Raw genomic sequence first — 23,505 nt, forward strand, 5'->3', positions numbered from 1 at the left:
CAGGAACATAGTGGATCAACTCTTGGATATGATGTGAGGAATGTGGGAGGTGGTTTCAGGGCATGATGTCTTATAATATGTTGAAGTCTTGAAAATAAATTAGACATTGGTGTCCAGGATGCACTCTGGTACATTCTGTGCTGTGGAGGAAAGTGCATTTCTTGGCTAGGAGATGGCAATGATTTGGTCTAGTACAGCTCAAATTCCCACTTCAAGAAACTGACCCATGGACCTAGAATTTCAGGGGTCTCAGTGACTTTCCCAACAGAATATTTTGTGGCTGCTAATCAGACAGTTTCTGATGCCAGTACAGTTCCTACTAGCACTACTTGTAAGATGGTGTAGTGAGTTTTATTCCAGACCTTTCATAAGTGTTGTTATAAAGACAAAGTTAAACTCTTTTTTTTCTAAGTACTATATAAATGTCAGTGGTCTTTATCATCAGAAACATATTTTGGTTAAGAAACAGACTCTGGAGCCAGATTGCCTGGGTTCAAATCTGAATTCCATACAAGTTAATCTCCTTGCCTTAGTTTGCTCATTTTAAAAGAGGGGCTAATAATAGTACCTACCTACCTATGGATGTGAAGTTGGACTATGAAGAAAATTGAGTGCCAAAGAATTGATGCTTTTGATTGTGGTGTTGGAGAAGACTCTTGAGAGTCCCTTGGACTGCAAGAAGAGCCAACCAGTCTATCTTAAAGGAAATCAGTCCTGAATCATTGAAAGGACTGATGCTGAAGCTGAAACGCCAATACTTTGGCCACCTGATGTGAAGAACTAACTCACTGGAAAAGCCCCTGATGCTGGGAAAGATTGAAGGCAGGAGGAGAAGGGGACAACAGAGGATAAAATGGTTGGATGGCATCACTGACTCGATGGACATGAGTTTGAGTAAGCTCCAGGAGTTGGTGATGGACAGGGAAGCTTGGTGTGCTGCAGTCCACGGGGTTCTGCAGTTGGACACGGCTGAGTGACTGAACTGAACCTACCTCACAGGGTTACCACGAAGATTAAATGAGTTAATATATATGAACACTTAGTGCTGCACACACAGAAAGCACTCTGGAGAAGTTTTTTAGGCCTTAGGAGTGCAGGGCATGAGTGAGAAGGAGAAATCTAAGAAAATTTCACAAATGAATGGATGTTTTTATATAAGGACTAGGTTGATGCCAGCTGTAGACAGTAGGGTTGTAAGTTTGGCCTTGCTCTTAGATTGTTTTGTTTGAAGGATCTTTGAGCACCTCAAGTGAAATTATTAAGTAGGCAGTTGATATACAGAAGTCAAATGGAGTTATTAATTATGTATTTGATATGTAGATCTTACACTTACACAACAGGTCAGAGATATTAAGATGATCATTGAAACTGTGGTTCTTACATCATTGCCTAAGGGTAGACTTGAGATTTGGAAAATAAATAGCCTTGAGAAACTGACCTTTAATGGCCAATTGGAATATGCTGGACGTGCAAAGGAGTCTAAGAAGTATTCCCTTAGTGAGAGCTGTTGAAGCTCAGAAATGTCAAGTCCTGTAAGTAATTAGTACCTAGTTAGTAACAGAAATGGAATTAGAACCCAGATCTATCTGGCTCAAAGCTAGTGTTAGTTATACTACACTACCCTGCTGCTTATGTTCTGCGTATCATTTAAAGATGCTTAGTCCTTTTCCAGTTGAATAGAATATAAAGCCCAGATGAATAGGGAATTTACTGTTTCGAACAGCTGAAGCAAAATACAGGTTTCAGGTAATGCTAGACTCAGGCCTTAAGTAATGTTATCAGGACCTCATCTCTCTTCACCTCTAAGCTCTACAAACCTTTCTTTGTTGGCTTCATTTGCAGACAGGATTCTTCAAGGGACTAAAAGGATAACTATTGGCTTCCCCAAGCCAATATTATGCTTAGAGCTTATGGTTGAAGGAAAAGAAAGCCTTTTGTTTATCTGGGAGTGCTCTGGTTTTTAAGCCCGCATCATTACTTATAATAGGGGCTGAAGATGCAGAATTAGTCCTAGCCAAACCATACAGAAAAGGGAGGGGTGTCCTCAAAGAAAAAGGGGTAATATTTACCTTCATGTATTTATCCATCTAGTAAAGTATTTCATACAAGGTATTTCAGATTCACTCAATAGTCTTGAGTGGTTGAGGAAATCTAGCTAAGAATATCATTCAGAGCCAGGACTGCCACCCGTTTCTTTTGTTTCACACTCATTTTCTTTCCTCTACTACAGGGTTCAGATGAATGACTTACAGGCGTGGTCATGCTCATACTTCCCATTTACTCTTTTCATATAAATATGTCACAGCTGGGAGAAGCTATGACTAACAGTGGAATATACTTCCTATATAAAAAGATATCAGAAGTTCATTGTGAGCAAGGAAGAGAGTCTTGGCAGGGTTTGAGAGGATGCAGGATTCTTTGCAGAAAATTGAAAGAAAATGATATACACTAAATATTTTTATTTCAAGAGTACTAATTTCCTTTTCCTTTGCAGGTAAAAGCTGAAATGTTAGATATGGCAGATAATGCATTTGATGATGAATACCTGAAATGTGCTAACCGGATGGAAATCAAATATGTTCCTCAACTGTTCAAGGAGGAAAAAGCAAGCCACCAGCTCTTAGAAGACATGTGGGAAAATGCAGAAGCCAAGTGGGAAGCTCGGAAGCCTCAGCTCTTTCTCCCTGTGAATTTCAAGGATAACTATGGTATTGCCCTGATGGCCTATATTTCTGAAGCTCAAGAGCAGTCTTCCTTTTACCATCTGTTCAATGAAGCTATGGAGATGGCTGGCCAGTCTCGAAAAGATTATGTCTATGGCTTCCAGTTCAAAGCTTTCCATTTTTACCTGACAAAAGCTCTGCAGCTGCTGAGAAGATCTTGTGAGAACACTTACAAAAACGTGGTGTACAGCGTAAGGCTGAATACTTCATTTACATTTGGAGGGGTGAACCAGGCCCGACTTGGCCATTTCACCTTAGCGTATTCATCCAAACCTCAAGCTACTGATGACCAACATGTTCTGTTAACCATCAAAACATGTTTTGGAGTTGCCGTTGAAAAATTTTTTGATAAAGAAAGTGAAGGAATTGTTTTAATACCTCTGAATGAGGTTTTTCATGTGTCACAGGATGAGGCTGGCAATAACCTTATCCTTCAGAGCACAAACAAGACCTGCAGCCACTATGAGTGTGCGTTTCTAGGTGGTAAGTGTCTCTGTTCTGTCTGTCTGTGTCTGGGAGGGGAGCAGGGAGTCTCTTAGGCCCAGGGAGAAGTCAGAAAGGAAGGTGGGAGTCTTGAAGGGAGAAGAGTCATTGGTGGTCTCCTGTCTAGCTCTCTTCATACCATTAGTTTCTTTTTCTATAATTTAGTTTTATCAAAATCATACAGTATTATTGAAAATTTTAAAAATAAAATAGTAATATAAGGTAATAGTTCTCAACCAGGAGCAGTTTTGTCTGGTAGGATAAGTTGGCCATAGTTGGAAACATTTTTAATTGTTACACCATCTCCCTGTGCTAGTACCATCTAGTGAGTATAGGCCAAAGAACACTGCCAAACTATTCACAGACAGCCCCCACAACAAAGAAGTGTCTGGTTCAGAACCCTTCATATAAGGCTACAGTGAAAAATAGCCCTACTCTTGCCCTACCCATTTCTGTCCCCAATTCCCACTCCTCAGTGGCATCCTTTTTGTTTTTTAACTATTTTTTAGATACTTACTGCATGTTTCTAAGTAAATAACATGCTTCAGCATGTTTTTCTTGATTTAAAAATGTTAGACATTATTTATTGACTTCCCAATACTGATAGAGAATAAGTATTTAGCTCTAATATACCCTACATTAATTAGGAGTTCTTTATTGCATTCAGTTGTAACAGAAAACCTGCCTGGTGGCTCTCATTTAATCAAAAAACTACAGGTGGGCTGTCCAGAGTTGGTACAGGAACTCAGCTACATCATGAGTGACTCAGACTCTTTGTTTCTTGCCCACCAACTTTAGCATATTGAGTTTGTTGATTCGTGTTTTCAGTGTGACTGTTGGCAGATTTAGGCATCAGTCCATGTCCAAGATGAAGGGAAAGGAGGATGGCGGCCAAATCTGCCTGTTTAACCAAGAGGGTAAAGCTTCCCAGAAACTCCAGGTAGATTTCACCAGATTGTGTGTTATTGACCGGAACAGCTACTTGGTCATCTGCTGACTCATTTGAAAAGACCCTGATGCCGGGAAAGATTGAGGGCAGGAGGAGAAGGGGACGACAGAGGATGAGACGGCTGGATAGCATCACCGACATGAGTTTGGGTGAACTCCAGGAGTTGGTGATGGACAGGGAGGCCTGGTGTGCTGCGATTCATGGGGTTGCAAAGAGTCGGACACGACTGAGCAACTGAACTGAACTCAACTGCAAGAAAATCTTGCCAAGAGGGTAATTAGCTTTTCCAGCCTCTGTCGTGTAAGGAGGCAGGGGAGAAGGGAATAAGAAATAGCTGTTAGGTTAGTAAATTAAAAGTATCTGATAAACACCACCCTCCTCAGTATTTGTGCATTTTCCCTTCCCATTCTCCCAGTGTAGTCAAGACTGCTACTTTTTCTTTTTAAGTACTTCTTTTACTCCAGAGTTATTAGTTGTATGATTTTTTTGTTTCCTTAGTTTTTTATATGCCATCAGTAATTCACCCCCTGAACTGTTAGAAATGCACATCTTCTCTTAATAAAATTTAGGTGTATCAGATACTCTCCCCCGCGCCCCACCCTCCTTGTACTCCATCATCCTGCTTTGTGAAAATATCCTGAAATCTCTCCTCACTGCTGTTCTGAGACTTTCTTTTGTTTCTGCCCTATGAGGAATCTTGAATTTGTTCCTCTTTCTTGAATTACTCCTTACTTTGGAAGGAGTAGAGATTCTTAAGCTTTCTGAGGAAAGAGACAGGCAAATTTTCTAAGACTTTGTACATCTGAAAAATCTACCTTTAAAGACTTGAATTTGTATTTTTTGTAGATTTGTATTTCTGTTTGGGGAATTATTTTTCTTGGAATTTTGGAGATATTCCTCCACTATCTTACTTTCTGATGTTGCTGTTAAAGAATGTGAAGCGATTTTCATCACTGAAACTTTAAGTGAGACCCATTTTTTCCTCTGGGAGGTTCTAGATATTTTCCTATCCCCAGCATTCTGAAATTTTATGATACTGTGCCTTGTTGTATGAGAGTAAAGGGTTAACAAAACCCTTTCTCCTTCGTCCTATGAAAATAGCCCCTTGTTGATCTTCTAGCACTGTTTCTCTGTAATCTACTACAGAGGGAACGACAACTGTGTAACCATGCAACACTGCCTAATGGTAAACGTAACCCTTGATTGCTAGAGTGCATGAGCTGAGAGATTGTGAATGAAGTATAAATAACTGGAGGGAAGCCATAGCTTTGGGCATTCCTGAATGTGGTGTGATGTACTGAAGTATTCTTCTTGCTGAGTGCTGGAGTGTACTCATGGACTGATTGATGTAAGAGATGTTGTCTTCTGTATGTGGCACGAGGATACTAAGCTAGGATGGGTCCTGTACCCACCTGTGTAATCTTGTTGTCTTGTACCTGAGATGTCATTCTGGGGCCTGAAGAATAGCCCTGGGCTGCTGTGAGGACTTGTGTTGAAGGTTTATATCCCGTGTCACTCTGAAGTAGTATGCTCTGTTCTCTGACTACAAAACCAAGTAAACTCGTGAGGGGATGCCTTTGGGGTCTCGTGAATGTGATTGTCTAGGGGAACCCAAAACCATGGCTGCTTATCAAGCAGAGAAAGTACTGAAGTAGGGCCTTGGAAGTGGGATAGAAGTTTAGACTGAAACTCAAATGTGCCAGCACATTATGAGATAAAAAAAGAACAGATGGAGAAGCGCTGATGAGACGTTATACCTGGAGGATGGAGTGGGGAGGGGAGCTGGTCCACTTTTGACTTAATGGCAGAAGCTGTGTAACCATTGAGATCCCTGGGGCACAAAAGGAAGACTTTAAGAAAGTCTTCATGTTTAGAGTCATATACATGCACCATTTGCACCTGCATGATCCAGAGAATGAGTGCTTCCTTAAATTTTGCACTTTACATAGCTTTTTTGCCTCACTCTAGTCCTGACCCTGAGTTGGAAATAAGACTCTCCTTGAGGGACAGATGAAGGCTGGAGTGAGCAAGTTTAGGTTGAGAGGAACAGTGCCCATTTCCTTCACCGAACATACATTGGACCTGACCAAAACCAAGCCCCTCAAAGCAGCTCATGGTCGCTAACTGTGGGCATTTCTCTCTTCCCAGTTCCTCAGTACATCACAGTGGCTTGAAATTGGCCATGGTTGAGAGTTATACCATGGACATTAGCAAAAACTACAAATCGGGACCTGCGTTCTCCACCCCAGAACCTATTCAATTTTACCAGCATGTTATGACCAGAAACCCAGTTGCAGCTGGGCTGACTAAGTGATGCCACTTTCAGTGGTGCATTCAGCCAAAGGCCCTTTGGGGAGGCATTGCTTACACAGAAGCCATGGCTACAATAGCTGCTGCTGCTGTTGCTAAGTCGCTTCAGTCGTCTCTGACTCTGTGCAACCCCATAGACGGCAGCCCACCAGGCTCCCCCGCCCCTGGGATTCTCCAGGCAAGAACACTGGAGTCGGTTGCCATTTCCTTCTCCAATGCATGAAAGTGAAAAGTGAAAGTGAAGTGGCTCAGTCATGTCCGACTTAGGGACCCCACAGACGGCAGCCCACCAGGCTCCTCCGCCCATGGGATTTTCCAGGCGAGACTACTGGAGTCGGGTGCCATTGTCTTCTCCGGCTACAATAGCTACAGTAGGCCAAATCTGGTATCTGGTTGAAGCACAGAGGTGGCAGTGGAGCGCACAGAGTTCACATTTGTGAGTATGATTACGATAAAAGGGGTGGAGCCATCGGGTTGATCCAGAATGAGCCAGGACTCAGACGTACGTGGGCTAGTGTGTTACTAGCCCAGTGTGAGGAAAGGGGAAGAGAATGGGCAAACTTCTGAGGGCCTGCCCAGAAAGTTAGCCAGAGGCTGCACAGCAGGTTAATCTTCAAACCAGCTACAAGGGAAAAACTTTTTTGGAGACTCACGTGTATCCTGTTTGGAGAGCTCTGACAAAGTCAGGCCCCTGCATTTGATTGTGTTGCTTTACCTTCCCTGGTGGCCCAGATGATACAGAATCTACCTGCAATGTGGGAGACCTGGGTTCAATCCTTAGATAGGGAAGATCCCCTGGAGGAGGGCATGGCCACCCACTCCAGTATTCCTGCATGGAGAATCCCCATGGACAGAGGAGCCTGGAGAGCTACAGTCTCTCTCTATGGTGTCGCAAGGAGTCAGACACAACTGAGTAACTTCATTTTTACCTCTAAACTGGAGTCTCAACTGATGTCCTCTGCTGCCATCTGGAGATAACTAATGGTAACTCAGGATCGAAAACAGCCTGAAGTGATCATTAAAGCTAGGCTGTTTGAAACACTGTTTAGGATGATAACCAGGGGTTTTAAAAGCTCACGGGGGAGGATGTGGTCAGAACCTTGTTCTACTGTGACTGAAGATAACTCTGGATGGAAAAAGGCAACATTTCTAAAAGTGATTTAAAAATTGTGCTGTGCTAAATTTAGTGTGCTGACACAGTCCTGTGCTATTACTTTAAACTTGTTTGTGATTTCCAAGATAAAACGTTTGTGGGCCTTACAAAAACTAGCTAGCTAAAGAAAATAGTTCAGTTGGTTGGGAATGGAGAAAATAATTCCTGGTAGTCAAAGAGATACTCATATTAATCCAAGAATATAGGAGTAAGTGGTAACAAACACTAGATTTATCCTTATGGGAAAATCGCCACAGGTTAAACCTCTTTTGTACTGTTTTCTTAGAAGACCTGATAAAAGTAGAATGTCAGCTGTGTAATCAGGTTACATTCATCGTTTAAAATGACCCCATTTGAAAAGTTGGATTGAGAGGACTGTAGATGAATTATAAATATGTGGGGTGTGTGTGTTCAGTTGCTCAGTCGTGTCTGACTTTTTTCAACTCCATGGACTGTAGCCCACCAGGCTCCTCTGTCCATGGGATTTTCCAGGCACAAATACTGGAGTGGGTTGCCAGTTCCTTCTCCAGGGATAAATATGTGGTAGGCTCCCCCAGTTTTGTGGGTACCATAACTGAAAACAGGATGATATAATTCTTAAAAATGGAACAATCTAGGATTCAGCTCAGTTTTAAACTGAATTCTTGGTATGGGCCAGGTACTGAAGATAGGGTCTGTGCCCTTGCAGAACTCCATACCAGAGGAGAGGCAGAATTTCCCAACAAATGACGAAAGGAGTAAAGAGGGGAGAAATGAGAGGAGGCCAAATTGAGGATAACTTCCTACAGGAGGGGAGATAGTTTACGCTTAGCTGTGGATCACAGTACAAATTAGACCATTGATAAGAGGAACTTGGCAATAAAATTACTATTTAAGAATAAATATTACTTAAGAATGTGCATGAGATATAAATTAAATGCTTGAAGAGACACAAAAAGTAAGATTTAAAACTGTATTATTTAAGCTTGTACAAAGTGCTTTCATTCATGTTTTATACTTAGAGATACTGAGAGAAACCTAAAGCAAGCCTAGGATAGCCTGTAATTACCATTTACCAATGGGAAGTCTAGGAATCGAGAGGTTAGATCCCTTGCCTGAGGTTACACTAACAAAGTCAGCCTCAACATTGGAACACATTTTTCTGGATTTCTTGCCTATGATGCTATCAACCCACTCAGCATTTGTCCAAAGCTGAGCTCTGAAACACTGGTTCTGTAGAACGTTAGCAAATTTCTGTTTTATGGTGAAGTAAGTGTCGGACATGTGGAGTGAACAGAGTTAAACGGTTTATTACTGCGAGATTTCTCAGAGCCTTAAAAGTGATGATGTTTTAGGTTGATGCAAAAGTAATTGCGGTTTTACATTGTTGAACATTTGACGTTCAACATTCCATGTGATGTTGGAATGTGTGAACAAATGTGGTTATGTTATACATCATTTTAATGCACATTTCTCACTTTATGTTTTTTGCTAATGACTTATTTGCTGCTTGTTTTATATTTATTTTAGAGTAGGGAAATGATGTTAGACAAAAAGCAAATTTGAGTGATTTTTTTATTCAAGTTCAAAATGGGTCATAAAGCAGCAGAGACAATTTGCCACCTCAACAATACATTTGGCCCAGGAACTGTTAACAAACGTATAGTGCAGTGGTGGTTCAAGAAGTTTTGCAAAGGAGAGCCTTGAAGATGAGTGTAGTGGCCAGCCATCGGAAGTTGACAACAACCAGTTGAGAGCAATCATTGAAGCTGATCCTTTTAACAGCTGCATGAGAAGTTGCAGAAGAATTCAATGACCATCTTACAGTCATTTGGCATTTGAAGCAAACTGGAAAGGTGAAAAAGCTTGATAAGTGGTTGAGTCATGAGTGAGTGAGCAAAGTCACTCAGTCGTGTCTGACTCTGCAACCCCATGGACTGTAGCCTACCAGGCTTCTCAGTCCATGGGATTTTCCAGGCAAGAGTACTGGATTGGGTTGCCATTTCCTTCTCCAGGGGATCTTCCCGACCCAGGGATCGAACCTGGGTCTCCCGCATTGCAGGCAGATGCTTTACCCTCCGAGCCACCACTGCAAATCAAAATATTGTCATTTTGAGGTGTTGTCTTCTCTTATTCTATACAACAATGAACCGTTTCTCAATCGGATTGTGACGTGTGATGTAAAGTAGATTTTATATGACAACCGGTGACAACCAACTCAGTGGTTGGACTAAGAAGCTCCAAAACACTTCCCAAAGCCAAACTTGCACCAAAAAAAGGTCATGGTCACTGTTCATGGTCTGCTGCCAGTCTGACCCACTACCACTTTCTGAATCCCGGCAAAACCACTACATCTGAGAAGTATACTCAGCAAATTGATGAGATGCACTGAAAACCAACGCCTGCAGCCAGAATTGGTCAACAGAAAGGGCCCAGTTCTTCTCCGTGACAGTGCCTGACCACATGTCGCACAGTCGGTGCTTCAAAAGTTGAATGAGTTGCGCTATGTAGTCTTGCCTCATCCGCCATATTCACCTGCCCTCTCGCCAACTGACCAACCACTTCTTCAAGCATCTCGACAACTTTTTGCAGGCAAAGCACTTCCATAACCAAAAAGAGGCAGAAAATGCTTTCTAAGAGTTTATTGTATCCCAAAGCATGGATTTTTATGCTGCAGTAATAGACAAACTTATTTCTCATTGGCAAAAATATTATTGTAATGGTTGCTGTTTTGATGAATAAAGATGTGTTTGAGCCTAGTAATAATGATTTAAAATTCACAGTCCAAAACTGCAGTTACTTTTGTACCAACATAATCCAATGTGAATTTCTAAGTAGGTGATGTAGAATGTGACTTTTCTTAAACTATTTGATCACAGAATACTTTTCTCGTGGTCTGTCTCTTAGACTTAGACTAATGAGGAACAGACTGGAAAATGCTGCACCAGTGTGGACTGATGTGAGCAAGAAGCTAAACATGTTTTGAGTGTGAGCAGAGAAATGTAAATTTGATGTAGAATAGTTCTGAAAAGATGACTCTGGAATAAATTATCTACTTGGAAGAACTTAACCATTAAGCAGAAAGAAGCTGGTACCCCTAAACTAGACCATTACACATCCATAAATACCTCAGCAATGCTAAATCTGAATGAGTGTGCGTGTATGCATTTCATGATAGAGAATTCAGATATAAATAAAGTTTAGAGATAGCAATTGGTACGAATTGTGTGGCCAAAAGAGCCTGCTTGTTGCATTTGAACAGGACTGAGGAAAAAAATGCAGCTTGGAAAAAAGTATCATCAGAGACGACAGAAAAGATTGTGGTCCAGCACCTTTGGAAGCAGACTGACAGCTGACAAGGGGAGTGAGGCAGTAGCAGCAGATTCGCCTATGGATTATATATGATACTTAGGTGTTTATTGTTATCTTCCTCTACTTGAATGAAAACATCTAAAGAGCAGTTTTTGTTTTGTTTTGTTTTGTTTTTTACTTTTTCCTTCACTGACCTATGACCTACCCCAAGAGTCTAGAAAGGTGTCTGGCCCTGGAACCCATTCAGAGATAAATAAGCAGTGAATAAATGAATAAAAGAAACTTTTAATAAATAAATTCCTGGTAGGAAGTCATAGCTTTGAGATTTCATGTACCTTACAGTGTAGGTATAGTATGATTTACTGGAAGAAAACTAATAAGAGAAATAGTAGTGCATACATCATCCTCTGAACTCTCATTATTTTACTGAACAGGCTGGTCATAGATCATCTGGCATTTTGGACAGTGTTTCTATAGCAAGGGACCAGACTATATATATGTAAATACACTCTACCTGTTAATAGAGTGATCGGGGCAAGGAATGTCAACATTCTCTGACTCGAAAAGTAACCTTGTTAGAAAGGAAGAGCCCCTGGACTCCAGTGGCTGGGGTTAGTCTGTTTTGTTGAGCTTTCTCGGACTTGTTGAGCCATCTCTCTGCTAAGCCATCCAAAGGGGGAAGGAGCTATCCAGATTTATTTTTTATAAATTCACCCCTAGCACTTGAGGGCTCCTCAAATATAAGTACCTTCCTTGGTTCTGATAGACTCTTTTTTAGCCTTCTCTGGAAGTAGCACAGTTTCTGTGCTCTTGTCTGGGATTGGGGATTCAGTAAGATTCTGTATAGATAGACCAGATAGGAAGCGATATATCACGTTCATCACCATGAAATTCACGTTGTGAATCAAATGCCTAGAACATTTGGAAGGTTGTTCAGACTATTTATTTCATATTTATAGGAAAAGGGAGACCTCTTTTATTATCAACCCCTTCCAGACTTTCACCCACCAGACTTGTTCATGCTGTTGTATCAGTCAAGGCTCAACCAGAGAAACAAAATCAGTTGTAAGGAGTTGGCTTACGTGATTGTATTGGCTAGCAAGACAAGTCTGAAATCCATAGGTCAGGCTGTCATGAGCTGAAGCTGTGTCCATAGGCAGAATTTCTTCTCATAGCTTCTGTGGGTCTGGAATCTGGGTTCACTGTAGCTGGGTCTTTTGACTCAGGATCTCTCTAAAAAGACTTTTGAGAGATCAGTCTTCATAATACATGGCTGGGGAAGATTTACCTCCGACCTCACTTACATGGTTGATGGCAGGATTCAGTTTCCTGTGGGTTGTTGTATATGTGCATGCTAAGTTGCTTCAGTTGGGTTGTTGACTAAGGCCTTAGTTCGTCATGAGCTATTGACTGGAGGCCTCCCTTGTTCCTTAGGCCTCTCCATAGACTGTCTCACAGCATGGCACCTTTCTTTATCAAAATGCCAGTAAGCCAGAGAGAGCCAATGAGTCATAGTCTCTTGCAGTCTAACCACAGGAGTGACATTGCATCACTTTTGCTATATTCCTTTTGCTAGAAGTAGGTTACTACGTTCAGTCCACACTTGAGATGATTACTAGAGTGTGAATATTAGGCAGCAAGATCATTGGGAAACATGTCAGAAGCTGCCTGCTATCATCCCAACCCATTATAGTCTGTCACTTCCTATTGGGGATGACTCACATTGACTGTCTTCTTTCCATAATGATGAATTCTGTGGTAACCTCTACAGTCAGGATAGCAGCCCCAGAATCACTGGGGAAGCAAAGTTAGCATCTTGTTTCATATACAGGTGATTTTGATCTAATCAGAATTATCTTTTTGCCAAGGTCATATGAAATATATGTTCATTTACTGAAGTAAGAACAGATGCTATATGAATGTTCATATGTCCACTGAGGTCAGAACAAGTACACCCACACAAGCATATCCTTGGCGCTTGGGAACTTGGCCGAGGCAGAAATTAACATGATTGTGTGCAGCTTATAAAAAGCTGAAGACAGCCATCCAGTCAGCCCTACAGAAATCTTCACTGGGGAGGCTGTTAGAATTTTTAATTTGTAGTCCTTATCCTTTACAAGTGATTTCCTTAGTGTAGTAGTTTTGTGTATATAGCCAGAAGCTGTAATAGAGACAGTGACCACACATGCTTGATTTCCTTTGTTGGTTTCCAGATGCTTTTCTTTAGATGCAGTCACTTAATATGAGCCTGTATGTGATTAACATAAAGACTGAGCTTATGAGTTGTATTTGCTGCATTTTTTTCCATAGTGAGAAATTGTGTAGAAGTTTATTAACCCAGTTCTGAGTGTCTAAATGACCCAATCATACAGCTATGGCATTAGTATTGGCAGATTTCAGTTAGTACCCCAGTAGGTGTGCTCCCTACCAGGATCACCATTTGAAGTTCAGCTTCTCACACAGAGCACCCAAGACAGTGAACAAGTCATTAATCATCATCTTTGTTGCTAAGTGGTTTTCAGCTCTTTGTTACCCCATGGACTACAGCATGCTAGGCTCTTCTTTTCTCCATTATCTCCCAGAGTTTTCTGAAATTATGTCCATTGAGTTGGTGATGCTATCTAACCATCTCATCCTCTGTCACCCCTTCTCCTCCAGCCCTCAGTCCTTCTCAGCATCAGGTGACCAAAGTATTGGAGCTTCAGCATCAGTCCTTCCAATGAATATCCAGGACTTATTTCCTTTAGAATGGACTGGTTTGATCTCCTTGCAGTCCAAGGGACTCTCAAGAGTCTTCTCCATTACCACAGTTCGAAAGCATCAATTCTTCGGCGTTCAGCCTTCTTTGTGGTCCAACTCTCACATCCATACATGACTACTGGAAAAACCATGGCTTTGACTGGATGGATGCTTACAAACCATGGATCTTTGTAAGAAGCAAAGTAATGTCTCTGCTTTTTAATATGCTGTCTAGGTTTGTCATAGCTTTTCTTCCAAGGAGCAAGTGTCTTTTAATTTCATGGCTGCAGTCACCATCTGCAGTGAGTTTGGAGCCCAAGAAAATAAAATCTCACTGTTCGCACTTTCCCCCTTTCTATTAGCCATGAAGTTATGGGACCAGATGCCATAATCTTAGTTTTTTTAATGTTGAGTTTCAAGTTAGCTTTTTCACTCTCCTCTTTCACCCTCATGCAGGGCTCTTTAGTTCTTCTTCACTTTCTGCCATTAGAATGGTATCTTCTGCTTATCTGAGGTTGATATTTCTCCCGGCAGTGTCGATTCTGGCTTGTGATTTGTCCAACTTGTGCTTCATCCAGTCCAGCATTTCACATGGTGTACTCTGCATATAAGTTAATTAAGAAGGTTGACAATATACAGCCTTGACTTACTCCTTTCACAGTTTTGACCCAGTCCATTGTTCCATGTCTGGTTCTAACTCTTGTTTCTTGACCTGCATATAGGTTTCTCAGGAGGCAGGTAAGGTGGTCTGGTATTCCCATCTCTTTAAGAATTTTTCACAGTTTGTTGTGAGCCACACAGTCAAAGGCTTTAGTGTAGTCAGTGAAGCAGAAGTAGATGTATTTCTGGAATTTCCTTGCTTTCTCTGTGACCCAGTATATGTTGGCAATTTGATCTCTGGTTTCTCTGCCTTTTCTAAACCCAGCTTGTACATCTGGAAGTTCTTGGTTTAAGTACTGTTGAATTCTAGCTTGAAGTATTTTGAGCATAACCTTGCTAGCATATGCAGTGAGCGAAATTGTATGGTAGTTTGAACATTCTTTGGCATTACCCTTTGGGATTGGAATGAAAACTGACCTTTTCCAGTCCTGTGGCCACTGCTTATTTTCCAAAATTGCTGACATTGAATGCAGCACTTTAACAGCATCATCATTTAGGATTTGAAATAGTTCAGCTGGAATTCTGTTACCTCCACTAGCTTTGTTCCTAGTAATGCTTTCTAAGACCCACTTGACTTCATACTCCAGCATATCTGGCTCTATGTGAGTGACCACACTACTACAGTTATCCAGGTCATTAAGATTTGCAGCTGTTCTGTGTACTCTTGCCACTTAATCTCTTCTGCTTCTTTTCGGTCCTTTTATTGTGTCCATCCTTACAATGGATGAATGCAGCATTTCATTGGATTTGCCCAACGTTGCAATAGGCTCTTTTGTTCTGTGCTATCTTTTTAGGTGTAATGTCTTACAGGTAAGGACCCCATTGAGTGTAGTTTGGCTAAAGTAGTAGGTAAGACTTTGTATTGTCTAATGCAGAGGTTCTCAGATTTTCTCGGTTCATGGTGTTCTTAGTGATGTCATAATTTTTCACAGTGTCTCTAATCTGAAATAAATACGTAAAAGGTCTATTTATTAAGTAAAATCAAATCAAACATCTCAGTATTTGTCTTAACATCTTAGTAGATGTTTTAAGTTATATATATAAATTTCAAGTGCTGTTATTTCGTTCTTTACCATAGTGACTTGCTAATGTGATGTCTGTGCCTGTTGGACACTGACTGCATAGCTTCTCAGACTTTGGTATCAGAGTAGATACTGCCTTATTTCCTGATCATTGATTTTCACATGTATTTGCTTTTTATCACAATTGCTAAAAACCTAGCTTTGCAAATATATGATGTTATTGAACTGTATGTAATGTGGTGTAACTTTGAAACTGTTCTACCTAAAGCTGATAGTTCATGCACTATCTGAATGATATCAAATATGGCTCTGTTTGTCTTGAAATTTTTAAAATATCCTTTGGTGTCCCTGTAAATTTGCTAGAGCATTCAGGGACACCTCTACCACTGTTTGGGAACTGCAGGTCTAGTGGATGGGCAGCCATTTATTTATGAAAGTGGCTGAGGCTTTAGGAGCCAGGTTTGGCTGTTAAATTTCTACGTGACAGTGAAACTTTTGGGAGTTTGTCCTACTTCATGGAAATGTGGTTCAAAGAGAACCCTTTGCACAATGAAATATTGGGCTGGGGAGTCATGGCTTCTTTTTCTGTGAGATAGTCTACATCATTAGGCCCAGTAACAGGCTAGTAGTGGTAGCCCTACAAAGGGAAGAAGTCCTTGTGTCCAAAAGCCCAGTGGCTTTACTGTTGTGCCAGAAATTCCAGTCAGCTGGGAGTTTGGTCAGAAACATCTGTAATTGTTTGAGATCTGAAGGAGATGGAAACCCAAGGGAGGGTTTTATTTACGATTGTCTGAACTGCTTCTGAGAAACGCTGGGCTGGAAGAAGCACAAGCTGGAATCAAATTGCCGGGAGAAATATCAATAATCTCAGATATGCAGATGACACCACCCTTCTGGCAGAAAGTGAAGAGGAACTAAAAAGCCTCTTGATGAAAGTGAAAGAGGAGAGTGAAAAAGTTGCCTTAAAGCTCAACATTCAGAAAACTAAGATCATGGCATCTGGTCCCATCACTTCATGGTGGATAGATGGGGAAACAGTGGAAACAGTGGCAGACTTTATTTTTTTGGGCTCCAAAATCACTGCAGATGGTGACTGCAGTCATGTAATTAAAAGACGCTTACTCCTTGGAAGGAAAGTTGTGACCAACCTAGATAGCATATTCAAAAGCAGAGATATTACTTTGCCAACAAAGGTCCATCTAGTCAAGGCTATGGTTTTTCCTGTGTTCATGTATGGATGTGAGAGTTGGACTGTGAAGAAGGCTGAGCATGGAAGAATTGATGCTTTTGAACTGTGGTGTTGGAGAAGACTCTTGAGAGTCCCTTGGACTGCAAGGAGATCCAACTAGTCCATTCTGAAGGAGATCAGCCCTGGGATTTCTTTGGAAGGACTGATGCTGAAGCTGAAACTCCAGTACTTTGGCCACCTGATGCGAAGAGCTGACTCATTGGAAAAGACCCTGATGCTGGGAGGGATTGGGGGCAGGAGGAGAAGGGGACGATAGAGGATGAGATGGCTGGATGGCATCACTGACTCGGTGGACGTGAGTCTTGAGTGAACTCCAGGAGTTGGTGATGGACAGGGAGGCCTGGCGTGCTGCAATTCATGGGGTCGCAAAGAGTTGGACACGACTGAGCAACTGAACTGAACTGCTTCTAAGTCTTCTTACCATAGAGCTTCTTGCTGAAATGACAGCTTACAAGGTTTCCAGTGTGGCAGGTAGGAATAGGCACTATTCTTCATCCTCTGAGTTCTTTCACTGTCCTTGGGTAGGGTCCTTACACAAGTAAACTGATCAGTACTTTGGTGAGTCCTGGAAACCCTAAAGATATCTGGGGTTCTCTATGCAGCTCCTTTCTCTTTAGTATTCTGTAAAAACCAGGCTATCCTGATATTTTTCCTTTGTGCAAAAAGTTTAAACTGCTTAAAATAGTTAAAATACCATTTGAGTTTTCTATTTATTTTTGAGTTATTTTTGATAAGCTACATTTTCCTAGGAATTGTCCATTTGCCTTAGATTTCAAATTTATTGGCATAAAGCTAATCATAATAACCTCATGTCTTTTTACACCTGTTGAATCTGTAGTTATATTCCCTTTTTCAGTCTCTATATATGTGTCTTATCCTGTTTATTTCTGAATCAATCTCTTACCCACTTTTAACCCTGCTACTTTTTTATTCAAGTATAGTTGACTTACAATATTGTCTTAGTTTCAAGTGTACAGAATGATTCAGTTTTATGTATTTTTTCAGGTTATTTTCCATTATAGGTTATACTGGACATTATGTATATAGCTTATGGTGTTATATGGTAAATCCTTATTGTTTAGACTTTACTTCATTTAGTGTGATATTCTCTAGGTCCTTCTGTGTTGCAGTGTCATTATTTCATTCCTTCTTGTGGCTGAGTAATATTCCATTGTGTGTGTGTGTGTGTGTGTAGTGTATGTGTATGTATACACACACACACCCCACACACACATCTTCTTAAGGCAGTCAGTTGGTGGATGCTTAGATTGTTTCCATGTCTTGCTCATTCTATGTAGTGCTGCTGTGAACATTTGGGTGCATGTATTTTTCAAATTAGAATTTTATCCAGATATTTGCCCAGGAGTGGGATTGCTGGATTGTATGGTAGTTCAGTTTTTATTTTCTTCAAGAGCCTCAATACTGTTTTCCATAGTGGGTGTACGAATTTACATTGTATAAGAGAGTTTCCTTTTCTCCACATTTCTCTCCAGTATTTATTATTTGCAGACTTTTTGATAATAGCTGTTCTGTTCAGGTTGTGAGGTGATACCTCATTGTCGTTTTGATTTGCCTTTCTCTAATAATTATGATATTGAGCATCTTTTCATGTGCCTGTTGGCTATATGAATTTTGTCTTTGGAAAAATTTCTATTGAAGTCTTCTTTACATTTCTTTTTTTTTTTTTTTTTTTTTGCTATTGAGTTGCTTGGGCTTCCCTTGTGGCTCAGTTGGTAAAGAATCCCCCTGCAATGTGGGAGACCCTGGTTTTATCCCTGGGTTGGGAAAATCCCCTGGAAAGGGGAAAGGCTACCCACTCCAGTGTTCTGGCCTGGAGAATTCCATGGACAGTAAAGTCCATGAGGTTGCAAAGAGTCGGACACGACTGAGTGACTTGCACATGAACATGAACATTGAGTTGTATGAGCTATTCGTGTATTTTTGATAGTAACTTGTCAGTTACTTTCTTCAGGTTGTCTTTTCATTTTGTTGATGGTTTCCTTTGCTGTGCAAAAGCTTTTAACTTTGATTAGGTCCCATTTGTCTATTTTTGCCTTTATTTCATTTGCCCTGGGAGACTGATCTAACAACATTTTGCTGCAGTTTATGCCAGAGAATGTTTTGCTTATGTTCTTTTCTAGGAGTTTTATGGTTCAAGTCAGTTCAGTTGCTCAGTCATGTCCAACTCTGTGACCCCATGGATTGCAGCACACCAGGCTTCCCTGTCGTCAACAACTCTGGGAGCTTGCTCAGACTCATGTCCATCAAGTCAGTGATGCCATCCAACCATCTCATCTTCTGTCATTCCCTTCTCCTCCTGCCTTCAATCTTTCCCAGCATCAAGATCTTTTCCAGTTCACATCAGGTGGCCAAAGTGCTGAAGCTGAAGCTTCAGCATCAGTCCTTCCAGTAAATATTCAGGACTGATTTCCTTTAGGATGAACTGGTTGGATCTCCTTGCAGTTCAAGGGACCCTCAAGAGTCTTTTCCAACACCACAGTTCAAAAGCATCAGTCCTTCAGTGCTCAGCTTTCTTTATAGTCCAGCTCTCACACCCATACATGACCACTGGAAAAACCATAGTTTTGACTAGATGGACATTTGTCAGCGAAGTAATGTCTCTGCTTTTTAATATGCTGTCTAGATTGGTCGTAGCTCTTCTGCCAAGGAGCAAGCATCTTTTAATTTCATGGCTGCAGTCACCATCTGCAGTGATTTTGCAGTCCAATAAAATAAAATCTGTCACTATTTCCATTGTTTCCCCATCAGTTTGCCATGAAGTGATGGGACCATGCCATGATCTTAGTTTTTTGAATGTTGACTTTTAAAGTAACTTTTCACTCTCCTCTTACTCATCAAGAGGCTCTTCGATTCCTTTTCACTTTCTGTCATAAGGGTGGTGTCATCTGCAGCTTGTGCTTCATCCAGCCTGGCATTTCGCATGATGTACTCTCCATATAAGTTAAATAAGCAGGGTGACAATATACAGCCTGGAAGTACTCCTTTCCCAATTTGGAACCAGTCTGTTGTTCCATGTTCAGTTCTAACTGTAGCTTCTTGACCTGCATACAGATTTCTCCAGAGGCAGGTAAGGTGATCTGGTATTCCCATCTCTTTAAGAATTTTTCACTGTTTGTCGTGATCCACACAGTTAAAGGCTTTGGCGTAATCAATAGAGCAGAAGTAGGTGTTTTTCTGGAATTCTCACTTTTTCTATGATCCAACGGATGTTGACAATTTGATCTCTGGTTCCTCTGCCTTTTCTAAACCCAGTTCGAACATCTGGAAATTCTTGGTTCACATACTGTTGAAGCCTGGCTTGGAGAATTTTGAGCATTACTTTGCTAGTGTGTGAGATGAGGGCAATTGTGTGGTAGTTTGAACATTCTTTGGCATCGTCTTTCTTTGGGATTGGAATGAAAACTGACCTTTTCCAGTCTTGTGGCCCCTGGTGAGTTTTCCAAATTTGCTGGCATATTGAGTGCAGTGCTTTCACAGCATCATTTTTTAGGATTTGAAGTAGCTCAACTGGAATTCATCACCTCCACTAGCTTTGTTTGTAGTGATGCTTCCTAAGGCCCTCTTCACTTTGGACTCCAGGATGTCTGGCTCTAGTTGAGTGATCACACCATAGTGGTTATCTGGGTCATTAACATCTTTTTTATGTAGTTCTTCTGTGTATTCTTGGCACCTTTTCTTAATATCTTCTGTTTCTGTTAGGTCCATATCGTTTTGTCCTTTATTTGCCCATCTTTGCATGAAATGTTCCTTTGGTATCTCTAATTTTCTTGAACAGATCTCTAGTCTTTCCAATTCTGTTGTTTTTCTCTATTTCTTTACATTGATCACTGAGGATCAATGATAGCTCAGTTGGTAAAGAGTCTGCCTGCAATGCAGGAGACACCAGTTCAATTCCTGGGTTGAGAAAATCCACTGGAGAAGGGATAGGTTACCCACTTCAATATTATTGGGCTTTCCTTGTGGCTCAGCTGAAGAGTCCACCTGCAGTTTAGGAGACCTGGGTTAGATCCCTGGGTTGGGAAGATGCCCTGGAGAAGGAAAAGGCTGCCCACTCCAGTATTCTGGCCTAGAAAATTCCATGGACTATATAGTCCATGGGGTCACAAAGAGTTGGACAGAACTAAGCAGCTTTCTTACTTTTGCATTCCAGTCCCCTGTAATGAAAAGGACATCTTTTTTGGGTGTTAGTTCTAAAAGGTCTTGTAGGTCTTCATAGAACCGTTCAACTTCAGCTTCTTCAGCATTACTGGTTGGGGCATAGACTTGGATTACTGTGATACTGAACGGTTTGCCTTGGAAACGAACAGAGATCATTCTGTCGTTTTTGAGATTGCATCCAAGTACTGCATTTCAGACTCTTTGGTTGACCATGATGGCTACTCCATTTCTTCTGAGGGATTCCTGCCCGCAGTAGTAGATATAATGGTCATCTGAGTTAAATTCACCCATTTCAGTCCATTTCAGTTCGCTGATTGCTAGAATGTCGACATTCACTCTTGCCATCTCTTGTTTGACCACTTCCAATTTGCCTTGATACATGGACCTGACATTCCAGGTTCCTGTGCAATATTGCTCTTTACAGCATCGGACCTTGCTTCTATCACCAGTCACATCCACAGCTGGGTATTGTTCTTGCTTTGGCTCCATCCTTCATTCTTTCTGGAGTTATTTCTCCACTGATCTCCAGTAGCATATTGGGCACCTACTGACCTGGGGAGTTTCTCTTTCAGTATCCTATCATTTTGCCTTTTCATACTGTTCATGGGGTTCTTAAGGCAAGAATACTGAAGTGGTTTGCCATTCCCTTCTCCAGTGGACCACATTCTGTCAGATCTCTCCACCATGACCCGCCCATCTTGGGTCAAGCTGGAATCAAGATTGCCGGGAGAAATATCAATAACCTCAGATATGCAGATGATACCACCCTTATGGCAGAAAGTGAAGAGGGACTAAAAAGCCTCTTGATGAAGGTGAAAGTGGAGAGTGAAAAAGTTGGCTTAAAGCTCAACATTCAGAAAACTAAGATCATGGTATCCAGTCCCATCACTTCATGGGAAAGAGATGGGGAAACAGTGGAAACAGTGTCAGACTTTATTTTTCTGGGCTCCCAAATCACTGCAGATGGTGACTGCAGCCATGAAATTAAAAGACACTTGCCGCAGCACTGTTTATAATAGCCAGGACATGGAAGCAACCTAGATGTCCATAAGCAGATGAATGGATAAGAAAGCTGTGGTACATATACACAATGGAGTATTACTCAGGCATTAAAAAGAATTCATTTGAATCAGTTCTAATGAGGTGGATGAAACTGGAGCCTATTATACAGAGTGAAGTAAGCCAGAAGGAAAAACACCAATACAGTATACTAATGCATATATATGGAATTTAGAAAGATGATAACAATAACCCTGTGTATGAGACAGCAGAAGAGACACTGATGTATGGAACAGTCTTATGGACTCTGTGGGAGAGGGAGAGGGTGGGAAGATTTGGGAGAATGGCATTGAAACATGTAAAATATCATGTATGAAACGAGATGCCAGTCCAGGTTCAATGCACGATACTGGATGCTTGGGGCTAGTGCCCTGGGACTACCCAGAGGGATGGTATGGGGAGGGAGGAGGGAGGAGGGTTCAGGATGGGGAGCACATGTATACCTGTGATGGATTCATTTTGATATTTGGCAAAACTAATACAATTATGTAAAGTTTAAAAATAAAATAAAATTTAAAAAAATAAAAAATAAATAAATAAAAGACACTTGCTCCTTGGAAGGAAAGTTATGACCAACCTACATAGCATATTCAAAAGCAGAGACATTACTTTGCCAACAAAGGCTCGTCTAGTCAAGGCTATGGTTTTTCCTGTGGTCATGTATGGATGTGAGAGTTGGACTGTGAAGAAGGCTGAGCGCCGAAGAATTGATGCTTTTGAACTGTGGTGTTGGAGAAGACTCTTCAGAGTCCCTTGGACTGCAAGGAGATCCAACCAGTCCATTCTGAAGGAGATCAGCCCTGGGATTTCTTTGGAAGGAATGATGCTAAAGCTGAAACTCCAATACTTTGGCCACCTCATGCAAAGAGTTGCCTCATTGGGAAAGACCCTGATACTGGGAGGGATTGGGGGCAGGAGGAGAAGGGGACGACAGAGGATGAGATGGCTGGATGGCATCACTGACTCAATGGACGTGAGTCTGAGTGAACTCCGGGAGTTGGTAATGGACAGGGAGGCCTGGCGTGCTGTGATTCATGGGGTCGCAAAGAGTTGGACACTACTGAGCGACTGATCTGATCTGATCTGAGCAGCTTTCACTTTCAGTTGTATGGTATTATGTCTTATATTTAGTTCTTTATACCATTTGAGTTTATTTTTGTATATGGTGTAGGGGCGTGCTCTGATTTCATTGATTTTTATGTTAACTGTCCAGCTTTCCCAGTACTACTTATTGAAGAGACTTTCTTCATTACGTGTTCTTGCCTCCTTTGTTGCAGGTTAATTGGCTGTAGGTGTGTTGCTTTATGTCTGGGCTGTCTATTCTGTTCAATTGACATACGTTTTTGTGGCAATTCCATGCCGTTTGATTACTATAGCTTTGTAGTATTGTCTGAAGTCTGGGAGGCTTATGTCTCCAGCTTTGTTCTTTTGTTCAGTATTGCTTTGGCAGTTCTGGGTCTTTTATGGTTCCATATAAATTTTAGGATTATTAGTTCTAGCATTGTGAACATGGAATGGAGATTTTGATAGGGTTTGCATTAAATCTGTAGATTGCTTTGGGTAGTATGGCCATTTTAATAATAATCCCAGTCTAAGAGCATGGGACACCTTTCCATTTCTTTGAATCATCTTCAGTTTACTTGAAAATTATCAATTTCCTTCAGTGTTTTATAGTTTTCAGTGTATAG

At 41.2% G+C, this 23,505-nt stretch overlaps 1 protein-coding gene across 8 annotated transcripts in view; it reads left to right on the plus strand.

Annotated features, from left to right (window-relative positions):
- ART3 (ADP-ribosyltransferase 3 (inactive)) overlaps positions 1-23,505 on the plus strand; it is a 143,750-nt gene that overhangs the window by 100,832 nt on the left and 19,413 nt on the right. For all 8 annotated transcript variants that reach the window (XM_070791613.1, XM_070791608.1, XM_019962983.2 and 5 more), the window contains one exon: positions 2,495-3,206. In XM_070791613.1, coding sequence (XP_070647714.1) covers positions 2,495-3,206 — 712 coding nt within the window. The remainder of the gene's footprint in view (positions 1-2,494; positions 3,207-23,505) is intronic.

Source organism: Bos indicus, chromosome 6, assembly GCF_029378745.1.
Source record: "Bos indicus isolate NIAB-ARS_2022 breed Sahiwal x Tharparkar chromosome 6, NIAB-ARS_B.indTharparkar_mat_pri_1.0, whole genome shotgun sequence".
Classification (NCBI taxonomy): domain Eukaryota; kingdom Metazoa; phylum Chordata; class Mammalia; order Artiodactyla; family Bovidae; genus Bos; species Bos indicus.